Consider the following 25712-nt stretch of genomic DNA (forward strand, 5'->3'; position numbering starts at 1 on the left):
AGGGGTAAACAGACAAGATTTTATTGTTAATTTGCACAGGAGGAGTTTTATGTAAATGAGGGAGAATGAAACAAGAGCATTAATGAAAAGTGAAAATGTCAAACTGAAAACAAATGCTGAATTTATTACTGCAGTGCTCATTGCACGAAGGCTGAACAGCAGTGAGTTACTACCAGGAACTGCACTGCACAGTATTTCGTGCCAAATCAGCCTATTTCCAATCAAGTAACAAAAATTGCCACTGGAGCTGACTGCCAGACACTGTATGAATGCAAGAGATACAGCAGAAACAACTATCAGCAGGATGTGTGAAACTTACTGACTACTGCCAACAGAGAAAATTCACTCAGAGAAAGCTAAAACCTCTGTAATTACTATTAAATTCAACTGCTTCACAACCCAAGTTCAGTCTTTAGATCCTACTGTTTAGCGTTCCACATACATGACGTGCACATCTTAAAGCCAATAATTTTAAAGTGAAGGCACTTGAAAACATACACAAATTTTGAGATGGAGTATTTATCTAGATTCTCAGCACCTAAAGGGTAAGGATTTTGTTCACTATTTTCCTAAAATCAAAGGCAGTTCTGAAACCGAGAGGTTTAGTTTTACCAATTTTAGTGGAAATGTTCATGCAGGAGACACTGTTTTGAAGCACAATTATTAGAGAAGAAAGATTTGTCTCCCAATTACTCATCACTTTCTGTTCCACTGTCTTCTGAGAAGTCACTCGATTCCGTGGTTCCTGCAGCAGTGTAAGTACATTTTTTAGTACCTAGAAGTAATTAACAAAGTGTCATGTTTATAAAGCAAGGGGGAAAAAAGAGCTTAAGAACAAGTATTTGGTAGTATTAAAACAAACCCAAAACAACAAAAAACATACCTTAGACAGCAAACTAGACCGAAACCATTACAAACTACTTCAAACTGCTTTTTGTCATGATATTCTGATAGCAAATGACCCTGCTTATCAGTTTGCTATTGGAGGTACTCTCAACTGTTTTCAGAGAATTTAAGCAGGACAACAAGTGTCACATTTCTGAAATAAACCAGGGATTTCTGGTACTGCCTATGCAAAAATGAGGATGCTAATGATTTTATTTATTCTAAACACCAACTTGTTCCTTTCTTACCAACTGGAAAAGGGCTTTTCTTTTCAAAATCTTCCCAGTGTTCAAAATCAAAAGACACACGACGATTCTGTTGACAGAAACATTTTCTGAAACATCTGCACTGATGCAATTGGTATGTTCAGAACATTTAGTAATTATCAATTTCCTCTTCACCTTGTTCTTCAGTAATTTGCACCATGCTCCTTTTTTCTCTTTTGCAAGAACAATAGTAGTCTCTTTGTCTTTAATCACACATGTAGACTTTTCTGCAAGTATAGACTGATACAGCTCCATGTCAGCCAAATAAAATTTGTCTCCTGAACAAGCACTAAATTATAAAAAAAAAATTAAAAAAAAACAGATGCAAGCTGGCAGTCAAACATTGTGTTTATTATACTTAAATATCTTAAACATACCTGAAAACCACCCTCTCTTTAAAGAACTCATGTTTACAGTTGGATACACCTTCTAGTTTTACTTTCATTGTAACAGTCTCTTCATCTTCAAACCATTTTATTTCTGGATAAAAGCTGAAATAAAGGAAATTTAATTGGGTTTTTTTTTTCTGAAACAGTAAACAGCTCTGCTTTAGACAAGCTGTTTTCACACAGCCAGAGATTTCTCATTAGGTTACAAACTACCAGGTAAGTTTCAGCATCTGTAGGTGTACTCAACCATAGTATCTGACACTGAATAGCAGTGTCAGGAAAGCACATGACAAGCTGTCAGCCAAGCTTGCTACAAAAGCACTGTAATGTCATGTCTTTGGAGAAGAACATCTACTTGCTCAAGTGGGGAGACAGACTCCATTAACTTTGATATCCAAAGAAATCAAACTTACTGCCTCATTTAGGATGATATTCTTATCTTGAATGACACAGGAAAAAGTAACAGCAAGACCAACTTATGAAAGAGATAAAGCTTTTCGACTCACTGTACACACAAATAAGTTTCTCATCAAAGTTTTCAACTTCCTATTCTACAGCTTTTGTGCCTCATATCTATCCAAAACACTGAAATGTTTTAATAAGTGAAAGATAAATCCCATTAGCAGACTGCAATATCCATTCATTAAGGATACACAGGTATCTGCACGGTTAACATGTACCTGCCATACTTAGTCATAGGTATCTGGTCTGGTATCACAGGCAAACACTGCTTGGCCCCAAAGCATTTTAAGAAATTTAAGTTCTCAGGACCTGTAAACTCAAACTCACAAATCCAGCATTAATTTTTACTGCATGCTTTTCAAATTACATATGAACTTAAATTTTCCTATTCACAAAGGACAATGTACTCAATGTATTCACAAAGGGCCAATGTACCCTTGCAAACAAACGAAAGCAGCCAAAGAACAGAATCTTGACACAAAAGGGATTCATCTCATTAAATACCAATATAGCGAACAGAAGGGTAGGAGTCACAAGTGAGATCTCAAATGAGATAGTTTTTTGTTAAAACATAATCCAGATAAAGCGTAAGTCAGAGCTCGTACCTCATAGCTGTGGATGGAGCTGAAATTTTGATTTTCATTCACTTCCTATGGTGTTTAACCAAGGATTACATAATTTCAACAGATAAAAGTCAGCTTCCAAGAGTAAGCAAAAGAGCAATTTAAATTGCTTAAGGGACTCACAAGATGATGTGTGTATATACATAGATACCTAACAGCAACAGTAATCTCTCAAGCTCAACAGTGATATAACAGAATACTTGCACCTGTGTTATATCTATTCAGTTATAAAACAGAACCTCAGTAAGGATCACTGTCCTATTTGGCAGTTCACATAAAAAAAACAAACATGGGAAAAATCCCTGAGTTCTGTACCATTTACGCTGATGCAGGGCAGAGCCTTCTGCTTCCTTAGTTTGAACTACACCATCTAGAAAGAAGAATCCAGAAATACATTTTACAATTATCTATGCTACAGGAACCAGATACTTTCTGAAATATCTCAGTAACATCATAAAAGTAACATGCTAGCAATCTAATTACTACTGCAAGACTATATTTGGCATTTACATTGGGTACTTTCCGTTTGGAAAGATTTTGTAAAGAATTCAACTGAAAATTTGAATTAAAGAGTATTATAGGTGATAGAAATAAAAACAAACAAAAAACAAACCCAAAAATGCAGTTTTACAGGTCAGGTAAAGGTTCTTCCAGTTTGAAGACATTACTTATTTGAAACAAACATGTCATTTTAGAAACTGACCAAGTTTCAGGGATGAAACTAGTAATACTGATGTTACCATCACAGCTTGAGACATGGCATCACAGTCATTCTACTACACAAGAAAGAAAAGCCTCCTATGGGCAGAACTCCACAATCTTATTTGACGTTTTTCTGCTGCAACTTCTTAATAACTCAGTTTTTATTGCTCCAAACTGACATCTCAACTGCTGCCAGATCATCCTGTCCCCCTTCTATGACAGACAAAGCCATATACGCTTTTAAACCTCTACTGACTGAATTTAAGTGTGAGTTACAGTGTGAATTTAAGCATTAGAATAAAAGGAAAGAAAGAAAAAAAAGTAATTTTCCACCATACTCAATCTTGGAAGGAAGGCAAAAAACGTCCTAGAGAACAGTGCTGTTGTTTACCTCACACTTACGCAGACTGAACTCTGACAACAAAGGGCTCAGACTCTCCACAGGAAGATTTCCTGCTCACATATTCCATTCAGAAACAAACAATTCTGAGTCTCTCAAGGACAGAATTATTTCCCAATAGTAATACAGCTAGATTAATATGGTTTACTCTCACAGCACCTTCTGCTAAATATAAAGTATTGGTGCTGTAATGTAAACTTCAGCAATATGGTACTACTATGTGTACTGATTTGCTAAGACATTTCGGGTTGACATTTAAACACCTAATTACTAAAGGGTTTTTTTTTTAAATTTTGAAAAGGTTTACCACATGGATGATTCCCAAAAGCCGTTTTAGAGAAACTACAGCTTTCAGAAGGATTTTCTTGTATTGGCATGTTCTGTGGACTGGATACATTCTCTGGACCAGCTGTATCCTCCTTTATGCTTCTGAACACAGAAAAAGACGTTTTTAAAAGTAAGAGTTTAAATACAGTGAATATTAAACTATTTGTAATCGCAACTGGCTTATGAAGCTGTGTTCTTCAATCCAATATATAATAAAAGATATAATAAAATGCACCTCTGGCAAATCATAAATCTCACCACAAAGTTACTTGAGCTTTAGTAACTTGGTAAGAAATGCTTATACAGAAATCCAAGTCAGGACATTTAAAATTCTGATGGCATCAGCATTTCCTTTGAATCACAAAAAAAAAAAAAAAAAAAGAACCTACTGGCCTTAATGTGTGACTGATCTAGACAAGACAGTGATTCCCTTCCAAAAAAATTCCACAAGGTTCAGGGGCTTGTCATATTTCATTCTGATTTAGAATATCCAAAGTTCTTCACTTAGTAATAAAGAGACCTCTGGCTTTCTAGCTGTACAGCTATGGGCTTCACTAGCTGGACTCAAGATTCAGGAAACATTGCAATACAGTCAGCCTACTCAACAGCTCAGAGATGGGCACCAGTGCCCTCTGTTCTGCAACAGCCCTGGAAGTCCCCAAGGCTTAGTGAGTCTGCAGAAAGTAACCCAAACAGTTGCATTACAGATATCTGAGAAGGACAGCACTATGAAGTTGTAAGGTCTGTGGCAGTACATGGTCTGGTGACCACTACGAGGTTACCAACCTTCCTGTTCAGTAACAGCATGAAAAATTCAAGAAAAATTCAGAACAGTTGTGCTTGAGGTAGCAGAAACCTCAGAGCCTGAAAGCCCTCTGAAAGGAATAGATCATAATAAAACGTAACAGAATTTGTATTCAGACTCTATATAATAAACTTGACTAGCTGCATCGAATACTAGTTCAACATTTTCTAAAATTGGTATTTTTCATTATATTTATGTGGGCTAAAGAACAGTTAAAGAAAAGCAGACCTATCACAAACAGTCTCTTTTGTTTATGAAAATCATATACTCAGTAATATTAGCCATGAAAATATCCAGTTAAAATTAAACAGTACATTTTTTCCCAATTAAGGTATATGCTGAAAAAAATTCAGCAACACTTACAGTGGCTCCAAGTTCTGTGCATGATCTAATACTTCCATGTGTCTGCACAACTTCTGAAGCTCAGTTATATGATCTGGATTGTCAGTTCCCAGACCCGTCGACAAAATCTCAGACCGAACATTGTATTCATTGATAGAAATCTTCAAATCTGAAAGCCTGGTAACCCGGACCTTGAATTAGAAATCATACTAAATGAAAATCACATTTCATTAATAGTCCCTCTCTAACTCCCACCTGTTCTTTCAGTATAACTTTCAATATAGGCCCCTTTAATTCATACCTGATTTGCTTTCTCTGGTTTCCTAACAGGAATTAACGTTTAATTGTTTTCAAACCATCCCCATCTTTTTCATTTTGATAATGGCTCAAGGAACTACTAGCTAGTCCCATCTAGCAGAACCAAGATAGCAATTACATAAACAATACTAACCCTGATTACACAAATTACAGACAAAAGATACATCACATGGTTAAGAATAACTTCTAGGCCCAAACAAACAATAAAACTGCTGTGAGGGGAAGGGCATGGTAAGAAAAAACCCTGAACATAATCAGAAGTACAGAAAGCAGAGAAAGGCTGAGATACGTGACATGGGAAAGGAATCTATTTAGAATAATTACTTCCAGATAATTTTCCATTTTATTCTCTGATCTGGCAGGACCAACCTGCCACAAGACCCTTTTGATGAACTTGTGCATTCCATAAAGACAAAGCCCTCTACTTGGAAAGCTGGTGCTGTCAATGGTGCATATTCAGCTTCCCACATTTAAAAGTTCAAGTTTTACTCAGTCACGTATTCCATCTATGTACAAGCATACATATTTATCACAGAATGCCTGAGGCTGGAAGGGACCTCCAGAGGGCATCCTGTCCAAGCTCCTCCATCAGGCAGTGACACCCAGAGGCAGCTGCCCAAGCCCATGTCTGAATGGTTCCCAAGTATCTCCAAGGATGGAGGCTCCAAAGCTTCTGAGCAACCTGTTTAAGTGCTCAGACACCAACACAGTAAATTAACAAAGTAAATTAAACAACAACAGTATTATACAAATCCCAAGCACAATGAAATCAAAATAGGAACTGAAAGTCAGAATGAGAAGAACTGGCACTCATTACAAAGAAAGTTAGATACCAGTATTTTATAATGTTAAAATTCTATACCTACCATTGGGTCAACCCAAGCTATATTTCCCAAGGTATGTATTATTTTTGCTTCATGTAGTTTTCCTTTAATTTTGTGACTAATATGACAAGTTACCTAGGAAAAACAAATTTCACTTCAGATGTATACCAACATGTAATTAATATAACTACATTTGATGAAACAAATCTTCTGAGCTTTACAATGTAAAGGGTATTAAACAAATAATTTTTGAGTAAACTGGTGAAATATTCTGGCTTTACTGTAGGTCAAAATACTACTAAAGAGGTTTCTTTAATGGAAGAATACTCAAACAGAGGTCAACTTAGAGAAAATACCCTTCCCTTGTTACTCCACATATATTCAAAAAACAGCAATAATTTGTCCTAAAGAAGCCATTTAAACAACTTAAAAGAAAACATCCTAACTTTCACTCCATTATTTTTGTAAGGAAACAAACAAGAAACTGACTTCTTAGAATCTGGCCCAAGACATTTATTGGTAATACTAATAAGCAAAATGAAATTTTACAACTAAATACACAGCTCACAGATGTTTTCTTCTAGAAAATAACTGAAGAGACAAATTAGAGAACTTAAACGAAATACCATGAAAAACCTGATTGATAAACATTACCTTTGGGTTCCATTCTATTTCATTATCAATGGGTTTCACCCTACAAACTACAAATTCCACAGCCTGAGGTGGCAGAGACAGAAATCTCGCAGGTAACTGAAGCAGATGATAGTTCTGAATTTGATTTGTTCTGCCTTCATCTATGTATTTTATTTTGACATTAAAGAACAAATTTTCCTCTTCTTTTGGAAAAATCTCCACCACCTGAACCCTTCACACAGTAGGAGAGGAAACACACATATATTATCCATATAATCAGTTATAAAATATTTTTTAATCTACTCTTGTTTAAAAAACAGTGTTTTTTAACTGTGTGTACATGGCTGGATAGCCATTCTGTCTTTCATTTGGTAACTTAAAGAGTATGTGATGGCTTTTTAAAGTATGATTTGAACAGCAGATTTTTTGCTGGATTTGGAGGTGGGTTGGCTTTTTATTATTAAAGTTTTAAACTACTCTGTAGAAAAAAAATGCTTGTGAATAATTTAAAACCATGACACTTTTACCTGTGAACAAGTGTTTTCTCACATAATCCGTAAAATGCTAATTTCTCCACAGTTTTAGCAATAATTTTATTACTAGGTTTCTTAAAATAATCATTCATTTCTTCAGCCAGAATTGTATACTGGTCCTTTTGCTTATTTACTATTCGACCGAAGTAGTTTGTTGCATTTACAATGTGGAGAGGCAGTATCTGAATGCACAAAAACATTAGAAAAGGAGAACTGGATTATTTTAAATTAACATTTAAGTTTCCACATTCAAGACCACCTATCCTTCTTTCCAGCACAAGGAAATTACAGAGATGTTGCTGTATGCACACATTAGGAAAATTCATTTTATTACTTGTATGATTATGAATACTAACTGCCAGCAGTCAACAGTGAACAAACCTATAAAGAAAGAACTGCTCAGCCTCAGCTGGTGGTATTCCACTTGAATGAACAGTGAGCCATACCATTACCTGCCAAGCTACTAACCACAAAAGATACTCTACACCATTCAGGCTTAATTTTAAGTGTTTTCCAACCTTACAGTGCATTTTAGAAGAACTGACAAGAAACATGAGGCATTCACTCTTTACACACCAAAATTACATTAAAAACACCCTATAAAAGTATTATTCTATCAAATGCACAAAATGATGGGTGCATTCTGTCCAAAGAGTCACAGCCAGGCAGCAGCGAGACAGAGCTGGGTTATGATGCCAGAGAGGACAGTGAGAGGACAAGAAAGGTCATTTCCACTTAATAAAATCCTAAAGAAGCACAACGAAACTTGAGGATCTTAAAGGAAAGAAACATAATGAGTTGCACACAAAAACCAAACAACTGTGGATCAAAGTGATAACTGATCTGCAAGACAAACATCCAGCCTCTGCAATCATCAGAAGTAGATGAAGAAATGGAAGAGACCACCATCTTTATTGCATCACAGGTAAACAATGCAAGTTTCTAATAGGACTGTCATAAAAACTATCACAGTTTTCAGGCACTAAAGCCTGCTGTCAAAGGGTCTGAACTCATACGTAACAATAAAAGCTTATTTACTAGGCAGAAATGAAGTGACACCAGAGAATCCACCGAGTCCTCTTTATTTTCTATTCTCAAAACGTATGACTTTTGGGAACAGATGACACCCATTAACTGCATGACCTGAAGGGACCTGAATTCTCAAAAGACAGGACAGAAGGCAGAAGCAGCTCATCCAAATGGAAGACACCCAGCACTTTTTTGACCTAAGTGCTAACTCTGGAAAGAAGCACCAACATCTATACATTTGCCCTCAGTAATCCTTATCCAAGACAAGAGATTGTACAATCCTTCTGTATGGCAAGACACTACTATATTATAGAGGGGACTGAAAAGCCAAGTAAATGTAAGCAGAAATAAAAACTGTTACTGGCATGTGAAGAACCACAAGTCAACCCAACAACTATGAAGGCTTCATGACTGGGAGACTACTAAAAATAAATTTTAAAAGTCAAATTAGAACAGTACTCTACCAAAACAGTTTGCATAAAGCACTAACATCTTAGTAGGAAATAACTGATTCACCTAGAAAATAAGGCAAGAACTGTATCCCATTTTCTGTAGATACTGCAAATAAAAATATCAGTTTCAAATGACAGGGCCAAAACACGCTCAGTTATTAGCAAGTCTGCATCACTGTATCAGGTGAGAATAACATCTTCTCTTCCAACAAAACATGCATCACCTGTAACATCTCTTCCAAAATATTAAGCTGTTTCCTCTACAATAAATTCAAATGACGTTTATATGAACTTTAACCTTTTAACTTTGGCACATGGTCCCAGGTTACAGAGGGAAATAATCAACAGAACATAAACCTTCTTCCCACAGGACAGGAACCTTCAATGCAAAAGAACAAGTAAACTCAGAATCACCTGCAAAACAATTTCAGTTCAAATGAAGGACTAAGGGAAAATCTGGCACTGATTTACTTATGGGAGAGAGGGAAAAAACAGAGAAAGTATTGGAGAGATACTATATAAACACTACAACTGTATTCATGTAATATGAAAAAAGAAAGAATATACTAAGTAGCTATTAAGATCTGTCTTCTCAGTACCCCAAAACAAAGTAAATAATTACTACTTACTGTCACACAGCCAGACACTTGTTTATCTGGTATATTCTGGGGCACATCTATTTGTAAATTAATTTGATGACGATCTGGACACGCTATTCTATTCCTAAGTATTAAAAAAAAGGTTCTTTTAATAAGGTCCTCTGTTTTCAGCTGCAAGATGCTCTTGTATGGCTTGTAAGAACTTTAAGCACTGGAATTTCATCACCATTCAACATTCAATTTCTGTCTCAAATAGCACCAATGATGCTGGGGGTTAACACAGAAATATACAAACAGTTCCTGGTAGAAAAGTTTGTAAAAAACAAAAAACACCAGAAAACTTGTTTCAGAGCAAAACAACCAGTAAAATTTTACTTTTTATTACTTGCAACAATTACCATCATTGAATGCCTTAGGTTGGAAAGGATCTTAGAGACCATCTACTCCAACCTCCCTGTTTGGACGGGGATGCCTCTCATACAGACCAAGTTGCTCAAAGCCTCATCCAACCTGCCCTTGAACACTTCCAGGGAGAAGGCACCCACAGCTTTTCTGGGCAATCTGTTCCAGAGTCTCACCACTGTCATACTGAAAAACTTCTTCCTAAGACCCAGTCTAAACCTATTCTTCTTCAGTTTAAATACACTTCCCCTTGTCCTATTGCTGGACACTTATGGAAAACACTGATATTTGTTTTCATAAAAGTGTCTAACCAGACAAAAAGATAAAACAGCAAACAGAAAAAAAACTCAAACCACAAAAATAAAACATGAGCAAAATCTAGTTTGAATAAAGGTATCCAACAAGAAAATTCAAAGAAGCAGTGTTTATCATTGCAGACATCCAATGCCTTCCTGTGTCAGTATGGGCATCAAGAAAACTTGCTGTTTCCTTACCTGCATATCCCAAATGTTTTAAGATAAGCACACAATGGCCTTGACAATTTCTTATCTTCTTCAGCCTGTAGTGTTTTGGCAGTAAAATCATGAAGTTCTGGTGGAATTTCAGCTTCTGCACGCTGCAGATAGTGCAGGATCCCAAGTGTATCAGACGCACTGTCTTCCGTTAGCAGAATGATTGACTCGGGGTATTTCTGATCTACAGAAGAATACTAAAAAAATTGGGGTTTTAGAAGTTTTTATGTATCCGCCACTTAATAATCAAATGTAGTATTAAAGATTTACTCAAACCTTTATCCCATTGCAGAAGTTGTCAGACATGCAGCACAGACGCTGACCAAAGGCTCCTGGAGAAGGCAGACTGAAATGTATCACACGTGTTGCATCAGTGATTCCCAGAGACTGCACACAGTCATCTGTTAGAACTAAGCACAGGTTTGATACACACACATATAACTATAATGCTACAAGCATGTGAGGGACTGCATCAAGCATTAGATTTTTTCAGTCAATGCACTTCTTACCCATATGGCAGTGTTTCACTTTAGTCTCTAGTAACACAGCACTTTTCTTTCCAAAGTGAATTATCCTAACTATCCTCTGCAGCTGGAGATCATTGTGAAATCACAGAGACTCTCTTAAAGAACCAGCAGTACTTTTAAACTAATGAATCAAGAAACCCTCCTCTATGTTCCCTCTAATAAGTAAGTTGTTCCCTCACAGTAGTTAAGCCTGGGACCCAGGAACACCAATGACATTAAAAAAAACCAAAACCAAAAAACCCCCAAAAATCCCAACCCCCCCCCCCCAAAAAAAAAAAAAAAAAAAAAGAAACCCAAGCTGTTTTTACTAGAAAGAAATCACTGGGAGCTGACCCTGAGGAAGTGATGTGATAGACTAGTGTTAAGTATGTAGTGTAGAACATAAGCCACCATAAATACATAATCCCCAATAGACAAAAAGAAAATACTCACCTAACACAACAGGAGTGCCATGCCTATATTCTTCTGTCCACTGCTCTAAAATATACTTGAAATCAAGCTTGCTTTCTTTATGTATTTTCAAGGCAAATATTGAATTGCTCTTCAGTACCTGAATGACAAAGTAGAAAGTTACACACTCTCCCAGTACAGTAATTTCTCTAATACTCTCCAGTAAATAATGTATCTTCTTAGTATCTAGCACACCATAGCTGCTGGAAAGACAGCCAAGGGTAAGCTGATGGAATTTACTTTGCTTATATGAAATTAAAAAACTTGAGTTTATGGATATTGACTTTAATTGTTAGTTTCCTGTATAAAGATAAAATTAATAAAGCTCAGGCTGATATAGATTAGTAAGTTAAACAAAATGTGTCAGAATTTGTTGAAACTTTCCCCACTGCCAAGGTGTCCTCTCTGTTCTAATCAATTCTATCATTTCACAACATGGAGACTCAAGCTTTGGTCTCTCAGAGAAAAACAACAAAAATCCCCCAACAATTATAATAACCCATATTTAACTTTTATAAGTACAGTATTCTCAAAAGTGTTTGGTTATTTATCAATCCAAGTTTCACAACTTAACCACTACAAAAGCCTTGGCTGTTTCGTAAAAAAAGTCAGTTTGGTTCAACTCAAAAGTTCTAATGTCACAGAGAGCACAAAGTTAAGAATGAAGTAATGAAAGCCTTTTAAGCCAGTATTTAGTTTGTCATACCTCAAGAATTGAAAAAAAAAAAAAAAAAAAAAAAAAAATGAAGGCACTTTTCTACATATCTAAAGTACTTACCTCATGGACCATCTCTGCTTCATTTGCTGAATCAGCAAATATCAGCACCTTCTGAATATTACTGTGGGTAAAATCCAGTGCTTGGAGTAACACAGCAATTCTCCCACTGTTTGTGCAAGGTTGTATGACCTAGAGGTAGATATAAAACGGAGGGCTGACAGTTTGTGTTATCCGTATGTATTTTACTATATAATTCTTCCTTTAAACAAACACTTATATATAACACTAAAGAATACAGTAAATGACAGCTCTAGTAAGTGCTGGTCTTCTTTCACACTCACAGCATATATGGAGAGCTCTCACAAAAGGTAAGCATTTAGGACACCTTCCAGGAGCATAACTTAAATCCAACACACAAACTTAATCCCACATTACCACTGTCATTCATTTTATTTTCCATGATTTGTCAATCTGCATTTGGCATTTTCAAGTGCCCCTAAAAAAGCTTCACACTGCAAAAGCATACTGCACTGAAATACTCTTTAATAATTCAAGCATAATTTTTTCAGTTTCATGTCATGCTCAGAATGCCTAGTCTCAAGAGACTTCTAAAAATTCTCAGTGCCAAATTATTATACCGAGACACAAGAATTCAGCTCATACTTCAAACATTTTATATTACAAAACACCTACTCCACATTGAATTGGGAACTAAATGACAAGGCACCTAAGAACATAGAACTTTCTGAAAATTTTAAGTTCAAATAAGTTCTGTATTGTGTGGCACACAGCAGCAAAACAAGTATTTTACCAGCTGTGTATAGAGATAACTGTTATTGTAGTTCTGCCACTCAAAATGGCAGTAACACTCTGATAAAATTCAGATTTATTTGCACTAACAGTGAAATACCAGAGGAATTATCTTCCTCTCAGCCCTAAAAAGCAAGGTAAGAGACCTTCACCTCATTCAGTAATTAACTTGTACAAGTCACCTCTGTTCATACACAGGAGGTGCACCTGGTCAGTCCGAGTTAGCACTGTAGCACTACCCACTTAATGAACAATCAGCAGCCACATATACTGATCTTGATCAGCACAAACAGCAAAATATCTTGGTAAACTAACAGGTACATTATCCTCAAACTTTTACCTGTTGAACATTTCCACAGATGGAAGCTTCTTCCATAGATGTTATCACAATATAAGGATCATTCATGAACTCCTTTATCATGTGTGCTACGTGTTTATTCCAGTGAGTCCCAACAGCAATAATCTGACGTGGTGAGTACTCCCATGCTTCAGTAGTAACAGATTTCTTGTAATAATCTAATATAGTAAAAACCTATAAAGAATAAGTTTTTCTATGCTCTTACCATATTCTAACGTTTACGTAACAGCGAAAAGTAGGCTGTTCCAGCACACCATTTTTTCCAGTCACAAAACTACCACCACAGCAAAACACAAATGCCACATAACGAAATGCAGTGTCTGGTTTGTGCACTTTTATCTTCTTATCTGATCGACTTCTGAAGTAACAAGGAAGTAACAACAGCATGGAGGAACAGCATTTCCACACACAGAGAAGCATAACCCAGGATTCTGACCAGAGAAGATGGAAATGTCATGAAAAGAATGCAAGTTTTTAAAGTAGACTGAAGACACTTAGAGTGAAAATATCACAGCTAAGTTGAAAAAAGGCAAATCCTTGGAAAATCATAGAAGAGGAAGACAGCAGTATAGATCAGTGTAGAACAGAGACCTCGGATTAAAAAAAAACACACAACCAAAAACCAACAAAAACATCAATCAGGACTTCAACTATTCCCGTGTTTCATTCTACCAGAAGGGTGGTTTGTTTTTTTTTTCATTTTCTTTTAACTGACACATTCAGAACTGCACTAGCATTTAACTATTTGAATATATATACCATTTACCTGTTCAGTAGCATCAGAAAACAGTACTTCAGTCTCATCAAGAACAAGATGGCAAAGTCTACAAAATAATGAACTGTGATGTTCAAACAGCCTCAGGAGGCTATGTGGTGTAGTCACTATTACTTCACCTACAAGTAGGAAGAAGAGACTTAAAAAAACAGCACAGGGCATGGTAGGAGAACAAAAAAAATTCAGATGTATAAACTGCTTCTGTCACAGCTTCCTACAATTAAGACACCCCACATTCTTCTCAAGCATAATTAAGATAGAAAGCATTCTTACATCCTTGGATTTTCACACTTGCAGCTTCTTCTTTGTTCTGCCCAAGTATTATCAACATTGGATGAAGCCATCTGGAGCATCTCTCATATGTTTTCAGTAGTTCAAAAACAAGTTGTGCCTTCTTCCACCCAGGACATAAAATAAGTGCTAGTGGCTAGACACATATGTACAAAATTTTACACCATAGTATTACATCAGAGTTCAGAATCTTAAGAACTGTACTACTTCAGCTTTTAGGGCAGAAACACAATTTGCAACACAGACCTTTTATGTACTTCAAAATTTTTAGTACTGTATCACTTTTTAAGTGCAGGTGCTACACACCTAAGGAACCATACACTGGGTTAGCTTGGGTGACAAAAAGGATGCACACAGCAACGTACAACACAAGGTCAAAAAATTTAAGAGAAGCAGGAGCATCTTGTCTTACTTGGGTTTGTACCAGGCAATTTCCAGAGGTCCCTTACCAACCTCAATAATTCTGTGTTTCTGTGATCTGAATTAGAAAGTGAATTACAGTATTTAAACAGCTAATACAAATTTTAATTGCTACATACAATCCCCTTAAGAACAAAACATCATGTATCAAAGTGGTATGACATCAGCCACCTGTTAGACATTACTTGATAACTAAGTTTTAGACCCCCACATTCAAGCAGTCTCTCTCTGTAAGCCTCTAAGTGGAGGGCTTACACAAACTGGCAAGCACCATGGAGACACTAATATCCCATGGAATGTATACATTCTAAACATTGACTATCTTTTTGATTATTCTATATCTGCACTTATATCTGCAGGAAACCTGCAACCACTGTAATGCATACATACTCCACATGCTCTTGGTAAGGCTTTGTAGCAATCTTCTGACTGCAAAAATGTAAGAACTGGTGGAATATATAAAAAAGGATCATTTCCCTGGTATGATATAGCAACTACATCACATCCTCGAGCTACTGGCGGCCAACAGTAAGATTCTGTGAAGTTTGGACCTGAAAACTTTTGCCGAGCAAGTTCCTAGAGAAAGAGAAGTTGAAAGTTCCACATGAAAACTACTGACTGACTTAGAAGCTCTTAGACAAACTATGTAATAAATGTCCTAAACACACAATACTAAAAAGTGCTTCTAGGCCAAGGAGTTAAATTTCTTATATTTAAATGAAGTCCCATGACTTGTAGCAGTGGTTAATATACCAGAAGAAACGTGTACAATTCTTACAGCATTTCTCCAAAGTTTCATTTATTCAACTGCACAAACCACCTCCTACACATTTCTCCATCTAAATTGGATACTTCTATAATATTTAGTACCTAAACTTAGGGTATAATATTAGCCTTACAGAAATATTCAGTGCCCATTGCCATTACCTTTTTCAGACGATCAAAAAGTGGTGTTGTTTCCAGAACTGATGATGGCTCAATTTTATTGCTAAGAAAGATGAAGTTTCTTTCCTCACAAAGATTTTGAAAAATCTGAAACCATATGACAAATAAATGAGAAAGGTTAATACTTAACAAAAGGGTCTTAGCTTGCATAAAACTCAAAAGCATTTACTGCATTTAAAAAATGTCATTTTGAAGAAATCAAGCTAAGAAAATTATGGAGTACCTCCTCTGCCTCTTTTTCTTTTGTTCTCTCCCTTGTATTTCTTGCCCTTTCTTACCTATGTTTTCATTAAGGAACCACCAACTCCGAAGGCTGGTTCAGGTTTGGCTTAGAGTGAGTCTTGTTGCTGACACAGCTGGAATAAGCCCTTGACCTCCTTCCACAAAGGCCACCATTGCAGCTCCAACACTACCAAAACCTTCCACATACACACTATACCTTTGCACAAGAGAAGTTACAGTTAGTGCCTGAAGTACCTGTTTGTCATCTTGAACTGCATGCATCTTCAGAAGTTCAGAATTTGAGACCTGTGGAATCCTGAAAAAAAAAAAGAAAGCTAAATCCAACATAAATGCAAAAGCAAAATATAATTTATAAATACTGCCAATATTTCTAATATATAATGAATCAATTCACTCATAAAATAATCCTAATATATTACCTATGCCAAGGAGAAAAATTCTTGAATATAAGAAATTATAAAATACCATTTTGAAAATAAAATTTAGTATTAGCTTAAGTATCTGAAAATAATCCTAATGATTTTTTTAACAAGATAATTAGTAGGTTCCTCAACTTCAGGAAAAAAAAAAGGCCCCGAGGAAAAAGGTTTCTTAAAATTTAACAATATAGCTTTGCATCAGTTAGAAACTGAACTAAAAGGCACTCCTTGGAAACTTACTACAGCTCCTAATTATCTTATTACATAAGTATTTTAAATATTTACTGTAACGTAACATACCTGTCTATGTTAACTACTGTACTTTCCCTGAAAGGCAAATCTGGAATTCCTTTGACAACCTATCAAAAAAAGATGAATACAGTTTTAGAACAGAAATTCTGTTCAACAGCAACTTTTTAGAAAAATTATTTAAGTTTACTGAATTGAAAGTGGCTGTATCACCCAGCTCTAGGACTCCCCAAATGTTTTTGAGAATTTCTGTACAGAGTTTAAGTTTGAATTAGGCAACAATTCTGATGAAACAACATTCAGGAAACTGCTTAATTTCTTAAATAGCAGCGTTTTCCTTACTAAGAATCGAGTACATGACAAGAGCATCAGCCACACAAATGAAAAATTAATTCACAGCCACATCTCATGGAAAGTCTGCACACCAGAGAGGAGGAAAAACAAAACCAGGTTACTCAGCTGCACACTCACGAAGAAACTGCTCTTGAATTTAAATTGAACAACACACTGAAAAATCCTCAAGGAATCAGATACTGGATCCAGAATTAGCCCAAATATGTCTGGTTCTGAACAGTATTTTCTAGTGGTCATCATTAAGTCACCATAAATCAACAGGCATGACCTTGTCACACTCGCATCACTCAAGTGTTTGGTAAAAGTAATAGAGCTGTTTCCAGAAAGGTACAAAAGTAATCCCACTCCAGTAACAATCCTCACTACTAATTTCATTGTTTTTCTTTCAAAAATATTGCAATAAGGTAACACAGTTGAAGTTCAGAAGGGGCTGCGATCCTTCTGGTTTTACCAGAGTTAAGACCTAATTTCTGTAAAGCTCCTTTTTTGCCCCTGAATTACTGACAGAAGCAGTAATTCCACTGCTATCACAGAAGCAAATTTATCCTTTACAGCATGTGGGAGATGAGGACATGAAACAGTACACGGGCTCTTTAAAAGAGATGAGATGGAATAACACTCAACAGTGATTACTTGCCTAAATCTAACACTTCTTTTTCCTTTCCACCCATAGGCATTGCAATAGCTCTCGCTGTGCAATTCAGTACACAACTTAACACACAAGAGTGAGTGCTACCATTTTGAAAATGTTTCAGTAAAGAACAGCAAGAAAATGAAAATAGAATGAAACTGGGCTAGGCCTTTAAAGTATCAACTCAGAAGTATCAAATCAGAAGTAATTCCAATGAATGTTTACTATGGTACAGAACATAAGGACTACTTTGTTTTCATGTAAACATTAAAATTCACATTGCTAAATATTCAGAAAACTGTGTAGTGTGTTATCCTCATAAAAATGCATCTAAGGGATGCAGATGAGGCACAACCTTTTACAGGACTGTAGTACATTTTTTAAAAATTTTTGCAATTTAAATGAAGAAAATGAAGTAGAATATTCAACTGTATCAATAAGTAGTGCAGTCCCCAGATGTAACATAAAACAGACTAGATGACTACAGTATGCCTAATCTGTTCTAAAGATGTTCAGTTCAGTTCATCTTCAGCAATTTAATACAAAAAATGGTAATTACAGATGCAGGACTTCCATTTAGATCTGTGCCTGATCTTTGGTATATCTCTTCAGGAAAGGAACTGGACTCAGCAAGACCTGAAAATATAAATAAAAAAATGCAAAAACACATTTCTGATTATCTGAACACATAAAAAGCCAGTGTTTTTATTTACAGTGGGTTGTGACTGATTTGTTTAGTAGCTTGTATCATTTCCTAGTGGCAAAAAGAACAACCGAAAAATAGTTACATAAAGTAACTACACAGACACTGAATGAACAAGAATGGAAATTTGCAGACTTTTAAGAATGAAGACTTGGTCCCTACACAGAAAACTTACGATAAACACTGATTTTGTAAGCACTACTGTTCAAATAAATACCTCAAAAGAAAAAAATCCATTAATGGCTCACTGAACAATGCCACAAGTAATCTCAGTATCAACACATGCCTGTGTAACTCACCCTCAACCCTTTGTCGTATACAGTACCACAAGCTTTACAGTATTCTCACTGGGCTCATGTTCAGTATATCCCATTAAGGATACATGATGTATTACATGTATGATTGCTTCCAACAGCATGGTCCCTACCCGTTTCAAGATTTTTTGGTATCTTCTCCTGGAACAGAATTGGCCTGAAAGCAAGCGTAGATTTAACACTTTTCACTGGAGAAGATTCAACATTCAGTGATGTTTGTTTTCCCTGATGATCTGCAGAACTCCTTGAATTCTCTTCAGCTTCCTCAAAACGAGCAAAGTTCTTTGTGACAAGATCATCATTAACACATACCTAAAAAACCAAGATCTTCATTGACCAGTATCAACAAGGAATAATTTATACAGCAACAAACTATGCAGCCACATACTTCTTCACAATTTATTTGAAGCTTTCACTAACATTATGACAAGCAGTATCCACAAATGCCTTCTGGTATTAACCCCAGAACACTCAGTCGTATCTTCCTGCATGTTCTCTAAACAGGTGTTAATTAATTGCCTGTTTTGTGCTTCTGCCTAAAATTCTGTACTCAACTTCTTTATAAGCTCTAAAAGGGCATCAAAATCTGGCAGAAAAAAGTAACGCTCAAGCCCTGCATCTGATGATTTCATTGGTTTTTGTGAAGTCTGACACATAGGAATAGTTTGTTAGAACTTACCTGTTTACTGTAAGTCAAGCTAATTTCTTATTGATTCTGTGGGCATGAATATCCAGCAGGAAAAAATAATGCTGAACCTGGAACTTCTTAAACTCCACTGGCTCAGAGATCAGTGAGACTATTGCCAATGGATATTCTGAAGTGAGAGAAGGTATTTAAACTAACATGTGCCTTCAATGTCATTGTCTATGGGAGATACTATAACTCCAGTGATAAAGAGCCTTGGTAAAACTCTTCAAGTAGTAGCAGTCTGCAAATAAATGAATCTGTATCTACCACACAGCTACTTAAGTCTGTAAGACTGTAGCTACAGTAGATATTTAATGCAAGTTATGCATTTTGGGACTATTTTTTTTCCCAAATGTTTGAAGACTCAGTCTTATGCAAAAGCACGGTGAACTTCTGTATTTTTATATTGTACAAGTGCCTTACTGACACCAGAAAAAGGTGCCAAAAATAAACTAAATAATTCATACATCTGATTTCAAGTACTTGCTAGACTTCATTTGCTTGTCACTACCTTCCAACACGAGGCCAACATCAAGAAAAATGGGATTTCTTCTACTTGGAATTTCTCCCGAAGTTTACAAGCAACAGAAATATAAAACAAAACCTCTAATAAGTTAATTCCTTACCTTTTGTATCTAAGAGAAACTGCAAAACTCACTTGCAAGTAATGCTTTTCAGTCTTAAGCTCATCTCAAAGCTATAATTGACACAGCAAAGTCCACAAACGGATTTGTAGATACAAAAGTATCTTACCTTTTCACCTTTTATTGTGGCATAAAGGAAAACATCAAATGTGTTACCTTCTACAGCACATAACTTGGCTTCCATTTGAGTTGTTGCTGCATGTAGTAACAAACAGAAAGACTGAACTCTTACCAAATTATCGTTATTTTTCACTTTTACTTTGAGACATTACATGTCTAGCTGATGTTTGGTTTTGTGTATTTCTTTAGAGAAGTTATTACAAATGTAGTAACTTTTAAATGGAAACAAGTAACAAGGCAATAAAACCCTGAAAGTTACAAAAATGAAGCTGTCCTTCCTCTTTAAAGGAAGATCAAGAGTAGGAAAGTACTAATGACCTCTCAACACAGACCAGTGTTAATTCTATGTTAGAAGTCTTTTTCTTTTAACCTTTAACAATCTATAGTACAAATGCATACTTTCTCAAGTTGACATTTACCTTTCTTTAAATCAATTGTATTTCCACACTTGTATAGCTCAGGCAGGCTCCCCATTCAAGCAAACGTAGCTGATAAAGACTGTTTAAAGTCTGACAGTCTTCTCTCAGTCTTTAAGAAGACCAAGAAAACTGGGGTTGTTTAGCCTTGAGAAAAGAAGGCTGAGATGGGTTTTGGCAGGATGTTTTGTTTACCTTTGAGAAGGTTCTGAAAATATTGAGTAGCAGCACTGTCCCATCTTTTGGCTGGTCTAGAAAAAGCAACACAACTGGTTATCCCACATCTTTACCACGAGACCCAGTGAAAACTTTACTATTCAAGTCCTTCAGAATTGTAGTAAGATGAAAGCACAGCTAAAATCAGGAATATGTCCTGAAAAAAGGCAGAATGAGGAGAATCAAAGCTACCTATAAACAGCTATAGACCGTCTGACCAGCTAAAAATGTAGAGCCTCCTCTGTAAGGAACATCTCTTAGGGACAGATTAGTAAGGAATTTCCTATGGGAATCAAGAAACATTTCTGACAAAGGACAAGAACTTTGTCAGAAACTTACCTGAATTTCCAAAGGTTTTAAAAATCAAAAATATCAAGATTCAAATAGGTGAACAGTAAACCCTAAATCATTAAGGAAGCAGTTCCATGTAAGAACTGTTCCTCTCAAATGGAAATAATTATCCACTGACATCCTACGGTCTTCTTGAGACAGTTTCTTCCAAAAAACATTTCTGCAATCAAAAATTCACACTTAGGAAACATATGTATAGATCTATTAAACTCTACTTACATGATTTTTGCAGTGTCTTCATAAAAATCAATATGCAATGTCACTGGCTTTGTGCCATACAGTCTACACTTCTTTGCTCTATATGGGATCTGCATAAATGTTTCCAGGGCAACTCGAATGCTTAAAAACAGAGCAGAAAAAATCCCATTTTTCAGAGCACATTTTCTTCTCCAGAAGCCACTGGTCTCATACACATCCTTCTCTTTCCTCCATCCTTCCTCTTGACAACACAGTTCTTCCAGAATTTTGGCTTCCACAGTGAAATAGCCAGAAACCGCTGTTTTGTTTTTCATTTTAGAGAAAAGAACTTTAAAGCAAAGAGCTAAACAGCTATTTTTAAAAACACTTCTGAGATTTCAGGAGCATCAGGTTTCATAGTGGCTTTATGAAAGCCTGGGAAGGCAGACTGCCACCTCTTAGTAAACAAAGTAGTAAACTGCAGTGCCAAACCCCCCATACGCACTTATGTGTGCCCAGATGACAGAAAGTTGGTTCAGCAAGTGAAATTCTTTGTCTACGTATGCTTTCTGAATGATATTAATTAGTCAGAGTTTTTTTTAATGTTTAGGTTTATAAACACTTAGTAAGAGAGAAATGTATATATAAATAATGTTAAGTGGCAATCATAGATTTCAGTCATGACAAACTGCCATTATTTCAATTTCACATCTTAAAAAAAAAACAAAACAACACCAAAGCCTGCAACAGAATGCATCTTTAAAAATTCACAAAACAGGGACTGCTTTGCATTCACAGTTGCAAAGGCATCCTATGCCTAGCAGTTTCTTGCAGGCCCAACCCAAACCTGAATTTAAGCAAAGCCCTTCCATTACCTACCTTAAGCAAAGCCATTCCGTTACCCAAGTAACGTTTTAATAGTAATGAATAAATAAAAAATACACTTCAGTGATAGTGTAGAAAACCCCAAACACTTACTCCTTTGATTTAACAAAAATGTATTTGGCATAATCCACAAGAAAACATTCTGTTTGATAATGATCTGTACAGTACATGATTGATTTAATAACCGCTCTACACCAACATTTGAGTTCCTCACTGAACACCACACAAACCTGGGAAAGGGGAAAAAAAAGAACAAAATGGTAAGTTCATGTAAACATAACAAATTACACTCTTACAAGCAAGAATATGGTCCTTATCCTACAGCCCTCAATTTTCTTTGTAAAATGCAGCTTATGTAGTTATGAAATTTGCATCTAAGAAAATAGTACCTCTGTAGATGTCATGATCTCCTTTTTTACAAAGAATATTAGGAAAAAAACCAAAACGTCACCCCCCCAAAAAAAATGCAGAAAACATCTGCATCTATGTACAAGATACAACAATGATTCTACCTGGCCTTCTTCTACCGCTAGTGGTTTTACTTCATCCATATCTTCATAAGATTTGTTATAGAACAGATTCATTTCAGCCTTCAGGTTTTCATATTCTATTTCATCAACTGTGTAAGGTCCACATCCTTTAATAGTAACCCAAAAACAACCTGGATCTTCAACCTGAGGCAAAGGATACATAACAATAACAAATATTATTAATGCCTACTGAAACAGTAAGATGTTTTTAAGAACAGCTGAAGAGCAAATATAAACCAAAAAAAAAAAAATCTTTAAAATCATGGGATCTGATACTTAGCATGCAGAATGTTAGGAAGCAAAACATGTTTCAACTTCAGACCATTCATTAAATGTCTTCTCAGCTTGCAAGTTTTAACAGCACTGCAAACAGCAGCATGTACACTCTAAAAGGCAGTATCATTATTTTAAAAGCTGCTTAACCCAAACAGCAGATAAAGAGCAAAGACAAAGCTTTTCACTTCCATAGTCTTAAAGAAGTACATTTAAAAAAAACCCAAAATACACAACAAACCCTATCTATGGGCTATTCTTCATGCTCAAGAGTCTACAAGACAGTCAGCTCCTTTAAAATGGGCTCACAGTTTTTGCTCAGCCTCTGAAGAGCTTTATATGCCAGACTTTCAGCTGATCTGTCCTCAGTTATTATGGGTTAATCCCAGCTAAATACTACACAGCTGCTTCCTCACTCCCCTGCAAAGGGATGATTGAGAGAATTGGAAGGGTACAAGTGAGAAAACTCACAGGTTGGTATGAAAACAGCTGAATAGGCAAAGCAAAAGCTGGGTAAGCAAGCAAAGCAAAATAAGGAATGCATTCACTGTTGCTCACGGGAAGGCAGAGGCTTTGTCACATATTATGGTGACTTGGAAAGCCACATTCATTAACTGCAGGTGTCTCCCCTTCATTCTCATTTGTCACAGCTTCTATTGCACACCATGACATCCAATACCATGGAATATCCCTCTGGTCAGTTGAGGTCAGCTGTCCTGGCTATATTCCAGAAAAATATTTTTTCCATGATCACTTGTGGAATTGAGCAGAATCTAGTACTACAGTACACAGCTCCACATCTTCCCTTTTAGATTTTAGCTGCATCCCTACTGACTTAAGATGTAACCAATATAAAGATGTAAAAGGAATAACCAAACCTATGTAATCCACGTGACCCCACACATGTAAGAAATTACCAAAGGGAAATACAGAGACATCTTATTTGTAAATCTGACTTTCAGAGTTACATCAAAATGAACAGAAATCCTTTACTTCAAAAACATAACAGCATACCTGTAATACCAAGACTTCCATGTTTCTCAGCTAAATTCTTCCTCAATGCTACTGCAAATTAACATCAAACGCCTGATTAATGATTCTTAAAGCTGCTATTTAAGCATAAATAAAGAGCACATACCCTAAGCAAGTCTATAAATTTTTGCCACTTTGTTATTAATTACACAAGAAAACAGATGTTTGCCCAAATCCCACACCCATGCTGAGGGTATTTACCCTGCAAGCGGTCACTACCTACCCCACACCACTGTGTGAGGAAAACACAGCAGAAAGGGAGAGGGTGCCTCTCCTGCCAACACACTGCTACAAAGAAACCCTCATTCTCTATCCCTCTTGTCAGCATTATTCCACCTAACCCCCCACATCTAACATGCACAGTGTAAAAATAGAAAAGACAGGAGAGGACAAAAGACCATTAATAAACAATGCACAATTTACCTCCCCCCTTCTTCAGCTTCACCCTCTACCTCATAAAAGAAAAAAAAAAATCATAAAAAAACCCCAATCCCCCTCACCTCAGCCAACACCACCTTCACAGCTACAGCCACCCATACCAACGCTACCGCCTTCGCTTTCCAGAACTTTCCAAACCCACCCACGCCCACACACTCACCCCCGGTGCGCAGGCGCGGTTCCGCCCAGTGCGTGCCCCGCCCATGTGCCGGCTCGCCCTGAGGGAGAGAGAGGCGGGAAAGGGCCGGGGTCACCTCAGCTGTGGTTGTGACTCAGGAGACCTCGCGGTGCTTTTGCGTTCCTACTGCGCTGCCCCGGGCTCAGAGGCGCCGGGCCGGGCCGGGCCGGTGGTACCGCAGGCGGGGGAGGGAAATAGCCGGGTGGGAAGGCGATGGAGCAGCTGAAGACAGCCGAGGGGGATTGTTCTGTGCAAATGGCATCCGGCACTGTGAGGTGGTAACAGCCAGGGCTTCGGCAGGATGTGTTTTTCCCGGACTCTGCTGCAAAGTCTGAAGTGGACCGTGTTCTTGGTACGTGAGACCAAGCAGATGGGGAGAAAATGCACCTGGCAGTTTTCCATTGGAATTCTATGCTACTTAGATAAATGCATAACTACAGCAGAAAACAGTTGTAAATGACCCATGGCATTTAGGCCTTAAAGAAAACTTTACTCTAGCATCTCAAGCTCTGTGGTAAATTAACTACTTCTTGTTTTAATTCACTCTTGTGTACTACCCTTTCCGTTCAGACATTAAAAAAGTTTCAAGCCTGATTTTCTTTTGCACAAGGCTGCATAGACCGGGTGCCAAAGTGTTTCTTTGTCCCCTTTTCTTGGACTGACAGAATTAATCTTCTGCTTTACTGTTGACTAACTAAAAATAAGGAATCTTGGTTCTACACAGAACATGAAAGAGAGATCACAACCAGTGTACATCTTTATCAATTCTGTATCTGGTTAGATTTGTGCATCTGCTCATTTAAAACAGCCTAGCAATTGCTCAGGTGACTTTACCCATTACAAACAAATACTGACATAATTTTGCAGTCAATATACTTGGTATTATAGACTCTACAAAAATGATAATAAGCACAGGTTTACCTCTTTTGTAGTGACCACAGTTAATCTCAAAAAGCTAAAAATCATGTAAGAAAGGGTACTTTCTTTATCTACGTTTTCTTAGTTTTCCTGTTGTCTTCACGTTCAGAAGAGTCAGCCAGAATATTCTGAAGGA

The 25712-nt window shown here is 36.7% G+C and overlaps 1 protein-coding gene across 5 annotated transcripts; it reads right to left on the minus strand.

The window, feature by feature from the left end:
- On the minus strand, positions 1–24570 carry TDRD12 (tudor domain containing 12). Of its 5 annotated transcripts, XM_071756767.1 has the most exons (31): positions 24543–24570; positions 24025–24075; positions 22720–22881; positions 22301–22437; positions 21365–21484; positions 20774–20829; positions 20152–20237; positions 18824–19022; positions 18253–18329; positions 16760–16818; positions 16275–16335; positions 15780–15884; positions 15243–15428; positions 14415–14568; positions 14133–14260; positions 13349–13540; positions 12259–12387; positions 11463–11580; positions 10780–10913; positions 10486–10700; positions 9620–9713; positions 7504–7691; positions 6998–7208; positions 6386–6478; positions 5223–5392; positions 4035–4156; positions 2941–2995; positions 1529–1642; positions 1287–1440; positions 1134–1200; positions 1–775 (listed from the first exon to the last, which is right to left on the minus strand). In XM_071756767.1, exons 2-31 carry the CDS (start codon positions 24043–24045, stop codon positions 690–692), a joined length of 3693 nt encoding a protein of 1230 aa, XP_071612868.1. In that variant the 5' UTR covers positions 24046–24075; positions 24543–24570; the 3' UTR covers positions 1–689. The 5 variants fall into 5 exon arrangements, with proteins under 5 accessions (XP_071612868.1, XP_071612866.1, XP_071612867.1 ...); XM_071756765.1 differs by having other exon boundaries at positions 1134–1440; XM_071756766.1 differs by lacking the exon at positions 15243–15428 and having other exon boundaries at positions 1134–1440.
- Between the last annotated feature and the right edge of the window lie 1142 nt (positions 24571–25712).

This window comes from Heliangelus exortis, chromosome 13, assembly GCF_036169615.1.
Source record: "Heliangelus exortis chromosome 13, bHelExo1.hap1, whole genome shotgun sequence".
NCBI classification, from domain to species: domain Eukaryota; kingdom Metazoa; phylum Chordata; class Aves; order Apodiformes; family Trochilidae; genus Heliangelus; species Heliangelus exortis.

Coding starts and splice junctions, on each gene's coding strand:
- TDRD12 (XM_071756765.1), bottom strand. CDS start 24,045: ATGGAAGTCTTGGTATTACAG. Junction 5,393..6,385: donor TAGCTTGGGTTGACCCAATG/GTAGGTATAGAA, acceptor TTCTAATTCAAG/GTCCGGGTTACCAGGCTTTC. Junction 1,643..2,940: donor GCCCTGCATCAGCGTAAATG/GTACAGAACTCA, acceptor CCTTTATTTCAG/CTTTTATCCAGAAATAAAAT.